Source organism: Astyanax mexicanus, chromosome 1 (genome assembly GCF_023375975.1).
Source record: "Astyanax mexicanus isolate ESR-SI-001 chromosome 1, AstMex3_surface, whole genome shotgun sequence".
NCBI classification, from domain to species: Eukaryota; Metazoa; Chordata; class Actinopteri; order Characiformes; family Acestrorhamphidae; genus Astyanax; species Astyanax mexicanus.
In genome coordinates, this window is record NC_064408.1 from 3385662 (window position 1) to 3405000 (window position 19339).

General features: G+C 37.6%; 1 protein-coding gene across 1 annotated transcript in view; it reads right to left on the reverse strand.

Annotated features, from left to right (window-relative positions):
* Positions 1-19339, reverse strand: part of arhgap31 (Rho GTPase activating protein 31) — a 57704-nt gene that overhangs the window by 37714 nt on the left and 651 nt on the right. The window contains exon 1 of the mRNA XM_049465210.1: positions 19332-19339. This exon is cut by the window's right edge and continues 651 nt beyond it. Coding sequence (XP_049321167.1) covers positions 19332-19339 — 8 coding nt within the window. The remainder of the gene's footprint in view (positions 1-19331) is intronic.

Sequence of the window (19339 nt, forward strand, 5' to 3'; positions counted from 1 at the left end):
AAAAAAGCAAATGCAGAAAGTTACGAAACTTTTTTTAAGTACATTTTACTCATTTTTTGTCAGTGTGTCTGCAGCTCTAGCTCAAACACAACAGGAAATAAAAAGTGAATAAGCTGTAAAATATGATTCCTGTATATTCTGAAGTCTTTTAAATATAAAAAACAGTAAAAATATGAATAGCTGCAGCCAATGAAACGCCAGCGTGATCTTTATACACAGGCCTTTCATATTCCTGCTGTACACATCTCTATTACACCCCCATTACCATCAGCTCACACTCACACACACACACTCACCACCCAGCAGTGTATCAACAACCTCAGCTCACACTCACACACACACACACACACACACACACAACAGCACCGTAACACAGGCATCCGGCATCCCGAGCAGCTTTTAGAGTATTTATACACTGATATAAACCGTAAACATTATACTATAACTACACTATAATACACACACACACACACACACACACACACACACACACACACACACACACACACATGATTATACCTCACACCTCACAGCATTAAAACTACTAAACATACTAAACTTAAACCTATTACACTAAAACCTTCTTACAGAGAATATTATATTTCACAGAGATATATATTTCACTTAAAGAGTAATTAAACCTGGGCACTGGGTGATGTATGGGTTTAGGGGCGGGGCAGGAGGAAGAGCTGATCGGGCTGAGCAGTGTACCTCTGATATTGATAGAGTGATTTGCATATTGTGTACCAAAATACAAAGAAACATGAGAGGGTGCTGCAGAGGCAGAAATTTAAATTACCACAAAGGTTAGGAACATTTTATAAAACTTTTAAGCAGGACTGGTGTGTTTCATTAATTCAAAGAAACACATTGGGACAAATTAGAAATAAAATAGAAATAAAGTTATTTAAAAAAAAAAAGAATCCAAAAAGAAGAATTTCAAGAACTTCGAAAGCATCCTCAAGTGCGGTCGCAAGAAAAGAGCTTAAAAAAAACATTTGAGTGATGATGAAACTGGCACTCATTAGGACTGGCAGCTTCAAAGGAAGAGCAAGAGTTTCAAATATCAAATTGAAAACCTCTGGAATATAATCAAGAGGAAGATGGAGGATCACAAACCATCAAACCACCAAACTGAACTGCTTGAATTTTTTTTGCACCAGGAGTAAAGCAGCATAAAGTTATCCAAAAGCAGTGTGTAAGACTGGTGGAGGAGAACATGATGCCAAGATGCATGAAAAAAAAACTGTGAATAAAAACCAGGGTTATTCCACCAAATATTGATTATTTCTGAACTCTTAAAACTTTATGAATATGAACTTGTTTTCTTTGCATTATTTGAGGTCTGAAAGCTCTGCATCTTTTTTTTTTTGTCATTTCAGGCATTTCTCATTTTCTGTAAATAAATGCTCTAAATGGGAATTTTTTTATTTGGAATTTGGGAGAAATGTTGTCTGTAGTTTATAGAATAAAACAACAATGTTCATTTTACTCAAACATAAACCTATAAATATCAAAACTGAAGTGCCCTCTTATTTATATATATATACTGTGATTGATTGAGGTAATATTAAGTGTAATATTAATTAGTGAGGTGATGAATTGGTCCACAGGGCTATAATTACAGTAGTTTATGTATGTTTTATATATTCAGAGTCTCTGAACCCCTCAGTCTCTCAGGCTGAACAGGAAGTTAAAAATGGTTTGTTTGTTTCAGAGGAAGGCCGCCACACCCGCAGGCCTTGGTGCTGCTATTACTTGCGACACTTCCTCTCATAGAAAAGGGGGATTTGGAGGTTTTCCAGCGAGCCCTCCATCACTTTCTAAACATACCTACAGCCCCCACACTGCCGGGCTTTAATATCAGACAAACACAACCTGAGTAAATATAAAAAGCTCTTTTTAAATGATAATTTTATTAATTGTAGGAACAGAACTAAAAAAATCTGAACTAATCTAGCCCTGTGTGAAAAAGTGTTTTGCAGCAACAACTGCAATCAAGCTTTACTGATAACTGATAACAAGTCTTTCACATTTCACTCTGTGGAGGAATGAATTTAGTTCCACTCTTCTTTACAGAATTACAGTTTTAATTCAGACACATTGGAGGATTTTCCAGAATAAAAGTCCTGTTTAAGAGCATCCACAGCATCTCAATCATCCAGACTTTAACTAGACCTTTAACTCCAAAACCTTCATTTAGTTTTTAGTGTTTAATCCATTCAGAGACAGTGAACTTTAGAGGTTTGTGAGCTTTGGGTCATTGTCCTGCTGCAGAACCCAAGTAAAGTACTCCTGAGCTTGAGGTCAGTAAGGAACAGATGGCCGGATTCTGATTCTCCTTCAGGATTTTCTGATAAACAGCAGAATTCCTGCTTCCATCCATTACAGCAAGTTAAAGTCCAGCAGCTCCAGACCATCATCACACACACACACACACTACCACCACCATGTTTTACGTTTTACGACTTTCAGTATGATGATCTTTTTCTCAAATTATGTGTTAGTATTTTTTTTTTTTTTTTTTTTCCCCAAAAGTTTCAAAACTAAACCCCCCTGATTTGAGTACACCCTCAGCTTGAATTGGAAAAATGCTAAAAATAAATAAATAAATCAATAAATAAATGAGAGGGGTAGTTTGGGAGGGGTACTAGGTGATGTATGGGTTTAGGGGCTCACCCAGTAAGTCTGGAAACATTATCCTCACCTATATCAGACTTGAACCTGAGAGAGCGCTACAGATCGAAGAAAAATTACCACAGTAAAAGCATTTTTTTAAAGGTTAGAAAATGTTTATAGTTTTATTACTTCAAAACAACACATTTCAGCTATTAATGAAAAATATATATGGTTTAGAGTTTAGTGGCAGTATATCTAAACTGTTTCTAGGTCAGAATCGATATAAAATCTGAAATAAAAACTCTTTATAAAATGAATACAGTTGAATATGCAGCCAGATAATAAAAGATAAAACCCACAAAAAAATAAAATAGAAACTATAACTCGTCTCTATTTATATCATGTTTGACCATTTATCTCATATTCCTCTATCTGGAGTTTTTTCAGCAGGTTAAAATGATGTGATATTTTGTTTGACATTTCTAAGCCATTTACACAACTGACTGTAGCAGCACTGTAATTACAGCTATCAGTCAAATGTGATATTTTCACTTTAATAAAACCTGTTTAGCACAAGATTCTCTGCTGAAAAACTGAGTGGCAGCTCCAGCTGGTTAACTGATAGATCATGCTGGTTCCATGCTTTTGACCACCCATAGTGGGATCCAGCACCCCAAAGTGCTGTTTAATGACATCGCATTTGGTTTGTATTTGGCTTGTAAGCGCTGCATTGTTGCTGTATGTGGTGGAGTAATACATGGAGAGCTTCGGTTACACTCATAAAACGCCTCTCAGCAAATCACATTGCAGGGTCTGAACTAACTGTGGTATAATTAATGATAAATACTGAATACTGATTTCTGGTTGAAGCGAGAGCTTGAGTATCTCAGTTTTGCAGTGTGTTATAAAGTCAGGAGTCAGAAGGTTGGAGTTAAATGTAGTTTAGAGTTAAGAGGACGTGAGTTTTGCTGCAGGACAGAATGAATGGATGTCCTGTGACCAGAATCTGACTGAACCCAAACCGCAGTTTACTCACCAGAACAGGCCTTTCATTCAGAGAGAGAGAACGAGAGAGTGAAAGAGAGAGAGAGAGAGAGAGAGAGAGAGAGAGAGAGAGAATGACCTGGTTGTCTTGCTTTGCCCTCTTGAGGAGAAAAACTGCCCAAAAATGTTAGATATATACATTTTAATCCAGTATATTTTGCTGCATAGCATTTAAATGTCAAAATTTCCTATTCCAAAAGTTCCAATGATCAAATTTCAGCTGCAATCTGCCCCCAAGTCAAACTTCCTACTTACAAAGTCTATAAAGAACCCTTAACAAGTTTAGAATCCAATATGGCTACCCAGCGCATTAACAGTGATAAAACCTCTTTAGGCCCTGTGTCCTCATATGGGGACGTTACATTTCTGCTTCTCTGCACTGTTTTTTTTTAATGTTGACCCTTTGGCCTCATATTTAAACACTGCCCAAACTAGTGGTCACAGGACAACATTACACTCCTTACATTGATTGAAAACAAGACCAGGCAAAAGCTGGGTCTCTTGAGGTTAAATCAGCTCTACCAGAGACATGGAGGAGGGTCATCACTTTGGAGACCCTTTAGCCAAAGCAATCTGAAAACAATCAATTTTTTATGATTTTATGAGTGATTTAAAATAAGTTGTTCAAATGGTACCTAGATCATCAGTAGTAGTAGGTCATGAAATACACACATCTTATTGCACTAACCAACTTCTCTACTTATCCTTAACTCCCCAACTCATTTCATCCCCAACTAATCTCTAACTTATCCCCAACTCCCCAACTCATTTCATCCCCAACTAATCCCTAACTTATCCCCAACTACCCTAATAATTTCATCCCCAACTCTCCAGTTTATCCCCAACTCATTTCATCCCCAACTCCCCAACTTTTCACCAACTCCCCTACTTATCCCCAATTCCTAACTAATTTAATCCCCAACTAATCCCAAATTTATCCCAAACTCCCCTACTTATCCCAAACTTCCCAACTAATTTCATCCCCAACTCTCCAATTTACCACAACTCATTTCATCCCCAACTAATCCCCAATTTATCCCCAACTAATCCCCAACTCCCCAATTTATCCCCAACTCCCCAACTCATTTAATCCCTAACTAATCCCCAATTCCCCAACTCATTTCATCCCCAACTAATCCCCAACTCCCCAACTTTTCCCCAACTCCCCTGCTTATCCCCAACTCATTTAATCCCCAACTACCCTACTTATCCCAAACTCCTTAACTCATTTAATCCCCAACTCTCCAACTTACCCCCAACTCATTTCATCCCCAGCTAATCCCCAACTCCCCTACTTATCCCCAACTCATTTCATCCCCAACTAATCCCCAACTCCTCAACTCATTTCATCCCCAACTCCCCTACTTATCCCTAACTCCTCAACTCATTTCATCCCCAACTAATCCCTAACTCATTTCATCCCCAACTGCCCTACTTATCCCAAACTCCTTAACTCATTTCATCCCCAACTAATCCCCAACTCCCCTACTTATCCCAAACTCCCTAACTCATTTAATTCCCAACTAATCTCTAACTTATCCCCAACTCCCCTACTTATCCCCAACTCCCCAACTCATTTCATCCCCAACTAATCCCCAATTCATCCCAAACTCCCTAACTCATCTCAAACTCCCCAACTCATCCCTAATTCATCCCATCCTAAAGTATTCTATGGAGCTCTATCATTCCAGAGAATACAGTTCCACGGTGTCTCAGTACTGGTGTTTTATATCTCTCTATATCTCACGCCTGGTATCAGACATGGAGCCAATGGGTTCATGTTTGTTTATCTGCTCAGGAGAGTCCTATTCTACTGGCTGTATATTTTCTCTACAGTGTATTTTAGGAGTGTTTTGGTGTATTTTGGTGTATTTTTGTGTATTTTGGAGTATTTGAGTGTATTTGAGTGTCTACAGTAATTACAGTATTTAGTGATATTACTGTACTGTATAATGATGCAGCTCTGCTGCTTCAACTCTCCACAGTCACTAATAGCGGAGCTGTGAGAACCTGTCTGCTTCTGAATATACGACTGTGATAATAATGTTCTAACAAGATCCAGATACACCGTCTGACTGCAGGAATGATCATTTATTATATATCTGGAACTATTCCAGAAAACCCACATCAGATCTAACAGAAAAACAGCAAACAAATAGGAGATAATGCTTTTAATTTTATTAATAGCTAATCACAGGAACTAATAGCTAAGTAAGAAAGCTATTACGCTAAAGAATTTAATGCTAAACACTTTTCTGGCTCTTTTTATCCTGTATATTTGAGTGATAAGGGTTTAACGAGATCCAGATCCTCCAGATCCTTCTGTCAGCTGTAAAGAATTTGCCACAGGGGTGAAGCACCAGTTCAGTTTACCCAGTACCAGTTACTCAAACACAGCACTGATGGGCTTTAGCCTCTCAAAGGCTAACACTTCTGTTTATTGGGAAAAAAAAGTATTAGGACACCTGTTAATTTACTGTTTCTTCTGAAATAAATAGGTATTAAAAAGAGTTTATTCTGCTTTTGTTGGAGTAACTGTCTCTACTGTCCAGATTAAAAGACTTTCTACTAGATTTTAAAACACAAAACTATTGGAGAGAGCCAGAAGGTAACATAGATACATAGATCTACTATCTTGAAGAAAAATTGCTTAGCAACACCATAGCAACCACTTAGAAACTTAGCATAGAAGCCACCTGAGATACCAAAGCAACCGCATAACTGCATATGTCCATATCAACCATCCAGGTCATCATATAAATTGCTTATGAACAAAAGTATTGGGATGCCTGCTCTTTATTAGCTGTTTGTTCTGAAATTAAGGGTATTAACTGAGTTAATCCTGCTTTTTACATTACATTACATTACATTACATTACATTACATTACATTACATTTGGCAGACGCTTTTGTCCAAAGCGACTTACAATAGTCAAGTACAATGTAAAATAAGTTTAAAGGTAAAACATCTTTGGATAGGGATAAAAGGAGGTCAAAGGGGAATAATAGGATAGAGGAGTGAAGGAGGGGAAGAAGGAAATGAGGTTAGAAGTAGTTAGTGTGTTAGAGGTGTTAGGAGAGTAAGTGCTCTTTGAAGAGCTCTGTCTTCAGGAGTTTATTAAAGATAGTGAGAGATTCTCCTGATCTGGTAGTAGAAGGTAGTTAGTTAGAGGTGTTAGGAGAGTAAGAGCTCTTTGAAGAGCTCTGTCTTCAGGAGTTTCTTAAAGATAGTGAGAGATTCTCCTGATCTGGTAGCAGAAGGTAGTTAGTTAGAGGTGTTAGGAGAGTAAGTGCTCTTTGAAGAGCTCTGTCTTCAGGAGTTTATTAAAGATAGTGAGAGATTCTCCTGATCTGGTAGTAGAAGGTAGTTAGTTAGAGGTGTTAGGAGAGTAAGTGCTCTTTGAAGAGCTCTGTCTTCAGGAGTTTATTAAAGATAGCGAGAGATTCTCCTGATCTGGTAGTGGAAGGTAGTTTGTTCCACCATTGGGGAACTCTGTATGAGAACAGTCTGGATTGCTTTGTGTGAATGTTTGGTAAAGTGAGGCGACGTTCATTGGAGGAGCGCAGCGGCCGGGAGGTAGCGTAAGTCTTCAGGAGCGAGTGCAGGTAGGAAGGAGCCTGTTCTGTATCACCTTGTAGGCGATTGTAAGAGTTTTGAATTTGATGCGAGCATCAACTGGTAGCCAATGGAGCTCAATGAGCAGCGGGGTGACATGTGCCCGTTTTGGCTGGTTGAAGACCAGACGTGCTGCTGCGTTCTGGATCATCTGGAGTGGTTTTACTACACAGGCCGGGAGGCCAGTTAGCAGGGCATTGCAGTAGTCGAGGCGTGAGATGACGACCGCTTGCACCAGGAGTTGGGTGGCCTGTTGCGTCAAGAACGGTCTAATTTTTCGGATGTTAGTTTGTTGGAGTAACTGTTTCTACTGTTCAGATTAATAGACTTTCTACTAGATTTTAAAACATAAAACTAATGAAGAGAGCCAGAAGTTAACATAGATACATAGATCTACTATCTCGATCTAAAATTGCTTAGCAACACCATAGCAACCAATTAGAAACTTAGCATAGAAACCACCTGAGATACCAAAGAAAATGCATAACCACATACGTCCATATCAACCATCTGGGTCGTCATATAAATTGCTTATGAACAAAAGTATCGGGATGTCTCTTTATTAGCTGTTTGTCTCTGAAATCAAAGGTATTAAAAAGAGTTTATTCTACTTTTGTTGGAGTAACTGTCTCTACTCTCCAAATTAAAAGACTTTCTACTAGATTTTAAAACCAAAAACTAATAGAGAGAGCCAGAAGGTAACATAGATATATAGATCTACTATCTTGAAGAAAAATTGCTTAGCAACACCATAGCAACCACCTAAAAACTTAGCATAGAAGCCACCTGAGATACCAAAGAAAACGCATAACCACATACGTCCATATTAATCACTTGAGTCATCACAGAAATTGTATAGAAGCAAAAATATTGGAACGTCTGCTCTTTATTAGCTGTTTGTTCTGAAATCAAGGGTATTAAATAGAGTTAATCCTGCTTTTGTTGGAGTAACTGTTTCTACTGTTCAGATTAAAAGACTTAACACCATAGCAACCACTTAGAAGCCACCTAAGATACCAAAGCAACCACCTAACAACTCCATATCAACCATCCGGGTCATCACAGAAACTGCTTTTAAACAGAAGTATTTTGATGCCTGCTCTTTATTAGCTGTTTGTTCTGAAATTAAGGGTATTAACTGAGTTAATCCTGCTTTTGTTGGAGTAACTGTCTCTACTGTCCATATTAAAAGACTTTCTACTAGATTTTACAATCAAAAACTAATAGCAAGAGCCATAAGGTAACACAGATACAAGTGGTCAAACTAGCAACTCCATACAAACCATCTAAGCAAACACAAAAGAGACACTACATACATTGCTTAGCAACACCATAGCAACCACTTAGAAATTACATTGAAGCCACCTGAGATACCAAAAACTAACTGCATAACAACTCCATACCAACCCTCTGGGTCATCACAAAAATTATAAATGTATTACCTAATTCAGTGTATCTTCTAAAATTAAGAATATTAAAAATAGTATACTCTGCTTTTGTTGAAGTAACTGTCTCTATTGTGCAGATTAAAAGACTTTTCACAGCATTGCTGTGAGGATCTGATTAAGGCAAGTAATATTAATGAGCTGTTTAAGGGCTCTGTCACTTTTATGCAAATATTCTCAAATAACTCATTATTTGAAAGTTCCTACATCCCCTTCATCTGCTGACTTACCATGGACAGTAGGTACAGATCCCTCCTTCAGAAGAAGTCTGCTGGCTAATCCTGCTGTGTACTTTGTGAGCTTCTCAACTAGCAGATCGAAATGACTGAAATGTGTTCCTTCAACTGATCTAGTGGGCGGGGCTCTGGGGGTGGGGGTTGATGGGTGAGGGGTGGAGCCAAGGTGGGTCACAATAAGGGAGGAGCTTCCATAAGGTTAATAGAAACGTATAATTCCAGACAGTAAAATCTTTCAGCTGATTTACAGAAAAGTATTTCCAGGATTTATGGATTTTTACTTTTAGTGATTGGACTTTTTGTAGAGGCAAAGAGACCCAACATATCAATTTAAAAATACAATTTGAATTAATGCAACTATGAAAATAATTTACTCCAGTTTTTTAAACTAACAATAAAAAGCATTTCAGAAAGGGCTAAACACATGCACACACACTTATACACACACACACACACACACACACACACACACACACAGTGTGTTTAAACAGAACTGCATTTCGCCAATTTTAACTTCAGCCAATTTTTTCTCTGATTTTGTTTTTGAAGGCTGAACATATTTAATAAATAATTATGAGTCAGAACACAGATATCATCTGTGTAACACATCGCTGATCCCTCTGATTTCAGTTGACAGGCTGCCAGTTACTCAGCATATGTGCATCACGGGGTTCCTCTGTTTATTTAACCAGAGAAACACCACGCAGAAACTCAATCAAACAGCACAGAGTCTACACACAGTCTACAGAGAGTCTGCACACAGTCTACACAGAGTCTACACACTGTCTACACAGTCTGCACACAGTCTACACAGAGTCTGCACACTGTATATACACAGACATAGCACAGAGTCTGCACAGAGTATACACACAGTCTGCACACAGTCAACACACTGTATATACACAGACACAGCACACAGTCTGCACAGAGTCTACACACAGGCTACACACAGTCTGCACAGAGTCTACACACACGCTGCACACTGTATATACACAGACACAGCACAGAGTCTGCACAGAGTATACACACAGTCTGCACACAGTCAACACACTGTATATACACAGACACAGCACACAGTCTGCACAGAGTCTACACACAGGCTACACACAGTCTGCACAGAGTCTACACACACGCTGCACACTGTATATACACAGACACAGCACACAGTCTGCACAGAGTATACACACAGTCTACACACAGTCAACACACTGTATATACACAGACACAGCACACAGTCTGCACAGAGTCTACACACACGCTGCACACTGTATATACACAGACACAGCACACAGTCTGCACAGAGTATACACACAGTCTACACACTGTATATACACAGACACAGCACAGAGTCTGCACAGAGTCTACACACATGCTGCACACTGTATATACACAGACACAGCACAGAGTCTGCACAGAGTCTACACACACGCTGCACACTGTTTATACACAGACACAGCACAGAGTCTGCACAGAGTATACACACAGTCTACAAACTGTATATACACAGACACAGCACACAGTCTGCACAGAGTCTACACACACGCTGCACACTGTATATACACAGACACAGCACAGAGTCTGCACAGAGTCTACACACACACACTGCACACTGTTTATACACAGACACAGCACAGAGTCTGCACAGAGTATACACACACGCTGCACACTGTTTATACACAGACACAGCACAGAGTCTGCACAGAGTATACACACAGTCTACACACTGTATATACACAGTCACAGCACACAGTCTACACAGAGTCTACACACAATTCACACTGTATATACACAGACACAGCACAGAGTATACAAACAGTCTACACACAGTCAACACACAGTCAACACACTGTATGTACACAGACACAGCACACAGTCTGCACACAGTCTGCACACAGTCTGCACAGACTCTGTACAGATACAGAATACAGGCTACACCTGGCATACATATTGTATATACACAGACACAGGGCACAGTCTAAACGCAGTCTGCACAGGGTCTACACAGAGTCTACACACTGTCTACACAGAGTCTGCACAAAGTCTTCACACTGTATACACACAGTCTACACATAGACATAGCACACAGTCTTCACAGATTCAACACACAGGTTACACAGCTTACACACTGTATACACACAGACAGCACACAGTGTGCACATAGTCTACACACTGTCTACACACAGCAGCGCAGTCTACACACTGGCTACACACTGTCTACACAGACACAGCATAGACACTACACAAAGTCTACACACTGTGTACACAGCATACATGCTACACACAGGCTACACAGAGTCTACACAGTCTACACATAATGTGCAAATAGTCTACACAGACAGAACACAGGCTTTACACTTTCTACACACAGGCTACACACAGTCTACACACAATGTGAAAACAGTCTACACACAATGTGAAAACAGTCTACACACAGTTTCCACATACACAGCACACACACTGTCTACACAAACACAGCACATAGGCTACACACAGTCAACACACAGTCTACACACTTTTTTACACAGACACAGCATATAAGCTACACACAGTCTACACACTGTCTACACAGGCACAAAATACAGGCCACACAATGTCTAAACACTGTCTACACACAGTCTACACACTCTCTACACACAGCATACAGGCTACAAACTGTATACGCAGTCTACACAGACACTACTCTACACTACTCTACTGTGTATGTGTAGACTGTGCGTACACTGTGTGTAGCCTGTATGCTGTGTCTGTGATTATATAACCATCTACACAGTGTCTACACAGAGTCTACACCAAATAAAACCATCTTGACAGAGTCTACAGAGTCTACACAGAATATAATCATCTACAGAGTATCTGCACAGAGTCTACACCAAATTTGACCATCTACGCAGAGTCTACACAGAGTCTACACCAAATTTGACCATCTGTACAGAGTCTACACCAAATTTGACCATCTGTACAGAGTCTACACCAAATATAACCATCTACATAGAGTCTGCAGAGTCTACAGAGAATATAATCGTCTACACAGAGTCTACACCAAATATGACCCTCTACGCAGAGTCTATACAGAGTCTACACAGGATATAACAATCTACACAGAGTCTACACAGAGTCTACACCAAATATGACCATCTACGCAGAGTCTACACCAAATATAACCATCTACACAGAGTCTGCACAGAGTCTACACAGAGTCTACACAAAATATAACCATCTAGACAGATTCTACAGAGTCTACACAGAATATAATCATCTACACAGAGTCTACACAGAGTCTATTTAGCGCAGTTGTGGATTAGAACACAGATCACCCGCTGTATTGAGACGGTGCATGTACTCATATCCTGCTGCTAATGCCGCTTACAGAGCGTCTCTGGGGGACGGTGATTAGCGTTAGCGGAATCTGTGTTAGTCAGCTCAGGGCACAGAGACACCAGCCCTGCAGGAAAAGCTGTGCTGGATCCGTCCAATCAGAATGAATGACATGTTTAGAGAGAAATGTGAAGTTCAGACCACAGGCCTCGCTGTGGAAACTGTGAAGGAGGAACAGATTTCAGTCTCAAATTAGCATTAGCCTTCAAACCCAGCTCTTACTGATATTCTACTGCTAATTAAACAGGATTAAAAACACGGTACAGCTACTTTACTGGAACTGTTAGTGTTAAAGGTTCAGTGTTAAGAGTTAAAAGTTCTGGGAACTCAAAACTCAAGAAAAGAGATAGAGTCATTTAAAAAGCATGGATCATTAAAAACTCAAAAACTCTATTTTTCTCATGTTTGTAGCGAGTAAACAATGCTAACTTTTTAAAATATACTGTTTAATCTACCCTCCAACAGTTTATTAAGTGTAAACGCAAATAAACAACTGACTGTACATCAAATGTACATCTGCCAACTCAGTTTACCTACCAACAGTTTAGCCCCGCCCCCTCAAACTGAAGTAATAAAGAATGTGTCATTGTAAATTAATACTAAACTCATCCAAACTATGAAGAAAATCAGCCAGTTTTATGAGGTAGAGTCTCCTGGAATTCAGGCTTTCAGTTAACAGCTGTGCTGAACTCATCAAGAGTTAATTACTTGAATTTCTTGTCTCTTAATAAAGTGTTTGAGAGCATCAGTTAAAGTAAAGTAGTGAAGAGGTAGAGTTACAGGTATACAGTGAATAGTGAATATTTGAGTAATGTTCTAATCCAGGTTATGAGAAGAAACAACTACTCAACTAAATAAAGATAAAATAAATACTTTAGGAAAAAATGAAAGTCAGTCAATTCGAAATAAATAATTAAAAAAACTTTGAAAGTATGCTCAAGTGCAGTCAGTGCAACGTTATGATGATTGAACTGGCACTCATCAGGACAGCGCAACTTTACAGGAGAGAGTAAAAAACTTCTAAAATTTTAATGGAAGTCAATATAAAAAGTGTTTATTTTAGGTAATTTTGAAGTATTTCTGTAGGTCCACTCATCAAGAAATTTTGGCACAGGGTAAAGGACATTTTGTCTGTTCAATTAAGTAATAATAATAATAGTAAACTAGAAATCGACAAAAAATTATGTTTGTTTTTCATTGGACAGTGACCATACATATATATGACATCAAGTGACCTATAAAAAGAATGGCAAAAGGCAGCTGGGGTGAAGTGCATGGAAATAACAGTTCAAAACAATCTCTTAGAGGCAGGATTTAAGCTAGAAAAAAGGCAGTAAAGACTTTATTTAATGAGAAACAAAGAAGAGCCAGGCTGAGGTTCATATATTATATATGACCTTACTCCAATTCTTACCTTTTGTAAACTTCATTCTGGCTCTTCTTTGCTTCTCATTAAATAAAGTCTTTACTGCCTCTAAGAGATTGTTTTGAACTGTTCCGTTCATCCACTTCACCCCAGCTGCCTTTTGCCATTCTTTTTATAGGTCACTTGATCTCATCCTGCTGTTTCTGACTGACATTGAAATACGTTGATGCTCAATCTCCAGACATGAACCCCGTTGTAAAACCTCTGAATGTAATCATGTAAGATGATATAGGATGGATGATTGTAAGCCATCAAACCAAGCTGAACTGCTTGATTTTTTTTTTTTTGCACCAGGAGTAAAGCAGCATAAAGTTATACAAAAGCAGTGTGTAAGACTGGTGGAGGAGGAGAACATGATGCCAAGATACATGAAAAAAAAAACTGTGATTAAAAACCAGGATTATTCCACCAAATATTGATTGATTTCTGAACTCTTAAAACTTTATGAATATGAACTTATTTTCTTTGAATTATTTGAGGTCTGAAAGCTCTGCATTTACATAACTTTTTTTGGTACCACTTTAAAATAAGACTACCTTTATAAAGGGTTTATAAATGGTTTACAATTAGTTTATTAATAGTTACTAATTAGGTTGTAAATGCCTTAAAAATCATTAATAATCAGTTAAAACACATACATAGAAAGGGCAACAATGACCTGTTGTTTGCCAAATAGTGAACCCACAGCCATCTATACTGTTGCTCTTTCTATGTATGTGTTATAACTGATTATTAATGACCTAATTAGTATTCATTAATAAACTAATTGTGAACCCTTTATAAAGGTAGTCTTATTTTAAAGTGGTACCCTTTTTTGTTATTTCAGCCTTTTCTCATTTTCTGTAAATAAATGCTCTAAATGAGAATATTTTATTTGGAATTTGGGAGAAATGTTGTCTGTAGTTTATAGAATAAAACAACAATGTTCATTTTACTCAAACATAAACCTATAAATAGCTAAATCAGAGAAACTGATTCAGAAACTGAAGTGCTCTCCTCATTTTTTCCAGAGCTGTATATATATTTTTTGTTTTTACAGTGAGATTTACTGCAGTTATTCCATGTCTGAGTCACTCGGCTGATGGTACTTACAGTATGTATTTACAGTAGCTGCCCAGCCCACAGCTACAAATACGCCTCTAAATAAAGACTCGTTTTCTCACTACTTTTTTCCTAAAATTATAATAATTGCAGGCGGAGCGCGGCGTGCGGGTAAACAGGATCTCAAACAAAAGACTCTTACGCAATCCAACAATCCCTCAGTCCCTCCGTCCCCCCGTGAGGACAGGATGACGAGGCAGGGAAACGCACATGGGCCACACCCACGGCGCGGAGAGTCACCGTCAGCCAATCAGAGGAGAGGAAATGAGTGATCTAGTCTGAGTAATGCAGTACAGACACTCTCAGCCTGTCTATCTGCCTCTTCTTCACCTCCCCCACCATCCCTTCACCCCTCCACCCGTCCACCCTGCCGTATTTACCCCTAACCCCCGGTGTGTTCCGCTGACCCCGGGCAGGAATCTGTGTGTAAACACACACACATACACACACACACACACACACACACACACACAATCACACTGCCCTAACACTCTCCACTCATTCACATTCCCAGCATTTATCTCACGCTTTTATCCAAATTCACTCTAAATTCCATTTCTAATACAGAAATAAAGGTCAATATATCATTAGGAGTCATGCCCAAGGACTCTTATTGGTGTAGCGCAGCTTTCTGTATTCACCCAGACCAGGAATTGAACCCCAGCTCACTGGAAAGTAACATCCCACCCAATCAGAATGTTTGCACCAGGAGTAAAGTTATCCAAAAGCAGTGTGTAAGACTGGTGGAGGAGAACATGATGCCAAGATGCATGAAAAAACTGTGATTAAAAACCAACCAGGGTTAATCCACCAAATATTGATTATTTCTGAACTCTTAAAACTTTATGAATATGAACTTGTTTTCTTTGCATTATTTGAGGTCTGAAAGCTCTGCATCTTTTTTGTTATTTCAGCCATTTCTCATTTTCTGTAAATAAATGCTCTAAATGAGAATATTTTTATTTGGAATTTGGGAGAAATGTTGTCTGTAGTTTATAGAATAAAACAACAATGTTCATTTTACTCAAACATAAACCTATAAATAGCAAAATCAGAGAAACTGATTCAGAAACTGAAGTGATCTCTCCATTTTTTCTCTTTTTATTTTTTTTATTGTAATAAAAAAGAGCCTTAAAACATTTCCATTTATTTAAATTAGCATTTTATGGGTTATTTTCATTATTTCATTCTTTTTCTGTCTATCTGCCTCTGATCCTTTCTAAACAATTTCAATTTGTACTTTTACCTGTCTATTTATAACTATTTTATTTTTTTATAATGAATGCAAACGTATTATTAATTGTATTAATTTAATTTAACTCGTATATTTTTTATGTTCATGCTGTGATCTGTAAAGCATTTTAAATTGCATTTATGTATAAAAAGTGCTGTATATATAAAGATTATTATTATTATTATTATTATTATTATTATTATTATTATTATTTTTTTTTTTTTAAGAAATAAGTCATTTGAAGGGAGAGGCAGGTGGTGAGCCAAAAAATATTAGTAAAAATATTTTGATTGTTTTGACATAATATGAATCTGACACTTATTATTTGTATTGTATCAGAATTTCTTGATGAATGGACCAATAGAAATGCTCCAAAATGATGGACAGCCAGTGTCTCCAATAACTGTGTAATTACACAGTAACAATCATGTAATAGCAGCGTAACTAATGATAAAATACACATTGTTACAGGTTTATTACAGTTGTAATGTTGAATAATGTTTAAATCTATATTATGGCAAAAACCACACAACTAAATAAAGGAAAAAAAAAAGGCTGTTCATCCAAAACATTTCAAGAACTTTAAAAGACCAACAAAAACATTATGATGAAACTGGCTCTCATCAGGCAAGACTGTCCCACTTTGTAATAATAAGCATCGCTAATAACTGTGTAATTACACATTAACAAACATGTAATAACAGTGTAACTACAAGTAAAGTACGCATCACAGCTGTAATGTTGAGTAAGGTTTTAATCCATATTTTGGCAAGCACTACTCAACTAAGAATGATGAAACTGGCTCTCATCAGGACTGTCCCACTAAGTGTCACTAATAACTGTGTAATTACACATTAACAATCACGTAATAACAGATTTACTACAGTGGACGGGGTTATATTACGTAATTACACATGTGTGTAAAGTTTAGTTAGATGGACCTATAATGATGAAACTGGCACTGATCAGGAGCATCACTAAACATGAAATATTTAATTTATTTAATTTATTCATAGTTTGGAAAATAATGAAAAAACACTGAAATCAAGGTGTCCAAACTTTTGACTGATTTTGTATATATTTACTATTTTTCCTATAATTTGGTTCTTTGAGATGAGTGAAGACTCTATATAAAACATAAAAGCCGTGATTGAACATGTTTTTTAAGGAGTGATCTAGATCTAATAAATATATAGATCACCAAGCAACACCACAGCAACCACTTACAAACACCACGGAAACCACTTACTATAATGTTGCAACTGTCTAGCACTAAACACCAACAAAGCAAAGCAACTATAGTTACAGCATAGCAACCACTTACAAACACCACAGCAACCACTTACAAACACCACAGCAACCACTTACAATAATGTTGCAACTGTCTAGCACTAAACACCAACAAAGCAAAGCAACAACAGTTACAGCATAGCAACCACTTACAAACACCACAGCAACCACTTACAATAATGTTGCAACTGTCTAGCACTAAACAACAACAAAGCAAAGCAACTATAGTTACAGCATAGCAACCACTTACAAACACCACAGCAACCACTTACAATAATGTTGCAACTGTCTAGCACTAAACACCAACAAAGCAAAGCAACTATAGTTACAGCATAGCAACCACTTACAAACACCACAGCAACCACATTAGCAGTCATGTAGTAATAACAGTGTAACTACTGGTAAAGTATGCATTGTTACAGTTGTAGAAATTACGTAATTACACGTGTATAAAGATCAGAACATTTTGTCGATGTTCCTAAAATAAAATCTGAATCTGATTTTTAGTATTTAAAAATAATCACAGCCCTAATTACATGTTACACAAATGCTTTTTGAGAAATATGATGTAAATGTATGCACAACATATTCTACACAAATTGCTACATTACACACAAGTCAACAAGTGAAACTGATCTAGATTTCTAAGACACTGAGGGTCACATAAAAATGACTTAAAGTCACGATCAATAATCCAAAATAGTGCTTCCTTTTTGCCTTTTTAAAGTTTTTCCGGTTTTCCGGCTTGTTTTTGGAATTCTAGTGGTTACAAGTTGGATGAGTGTATATATACAGCTTTGGAACAATGAAGAGATCACTTCAGTTTCTGAATCAGTTTCTCTGATTTTGCTATTTATAGGTTTATGTTTGAGTAAAATGAACATTGTTGTTTTATTCTATAAACTACAGACAACATTTCTCCCAAATTACAAATAAAAATATTCTCATTTAGAGCATTTATTTACAGAAAATGAGAAATGACTGAAATAACAAAAAAGATGCAGAGCTTTCAGAAATTAATATTTGGTGGAATAAACCTGGTGGTTTTTAATCACAGTTTTTTTTCATGCATCTTGGCATCATGTTCTCCTCCTCCACCAGTCTTACACACTGCTTTTGGATAACTTTATGATGCTTTACTCCTGGTGCAAAAATTCAAGCAGTTCAGTTTGGTGGTTTGATGGCTTGTGATCATCCATCTTCCTCTTGATTATATTCCAGAGGTTTTTAATTTGGTAAAATCAAAGAAACTTGTCATTTTTAAGTGCTCTATTATTTTTCCAGAGCTGTATATATCTAGTTTTTTATAAACTGAGTGTCACAAAAAGGGTCTTAAAGCTAGTATCAGTAATTCGAAACCCCAAGCATTGCAAGTATTCCGGTTTTACAGCTTGTTTTTGGAATTCTAGGGGTTAGAAGTTGGATGGGTGTGTATATATTAGTTTTCTGAGAATCAGAGTGTCAAACAGAGGGTCTTAAAGCTACAATCAGTAATTAAAAATACCAAATCATTGCTTCATTTTTGCCTTTATACAGGTTTTCCGGTTTTCCAGCTAGTTTCCAGAATTCTAGGACTTAAGAGTGATCTAGAGTCCTCTTGGATTAGTGTATATACAGTATTTCTATCTAGTTTTTTGATAGGTTTAGTGTCAAACAGAGGGTCGTAAAGCTACGATGAGTAATCCAAAGCAGTGCTTCCTTTTTTTCCCGTTTTTTTTCCGGCCTGCTCTCGGAACGCCGGGACTGGAACTGGGTGTTGGTTGCTTCCACGTTGCTGATGTTTATACTGAAGGTTGAACCCGTTATACAGTCGTGAAGGGCAGCTGGTTGTGGCCGGAGAGGAAAACTTTAAAACTGTAAAACTAGAAAACTAAAAAATGTAAAACTAGAAAAGAATTAAGGGGAAGAAAGGAAAAGAAAGCAAAATTAAGAATAAAAAGTTGTACCTTCCAGT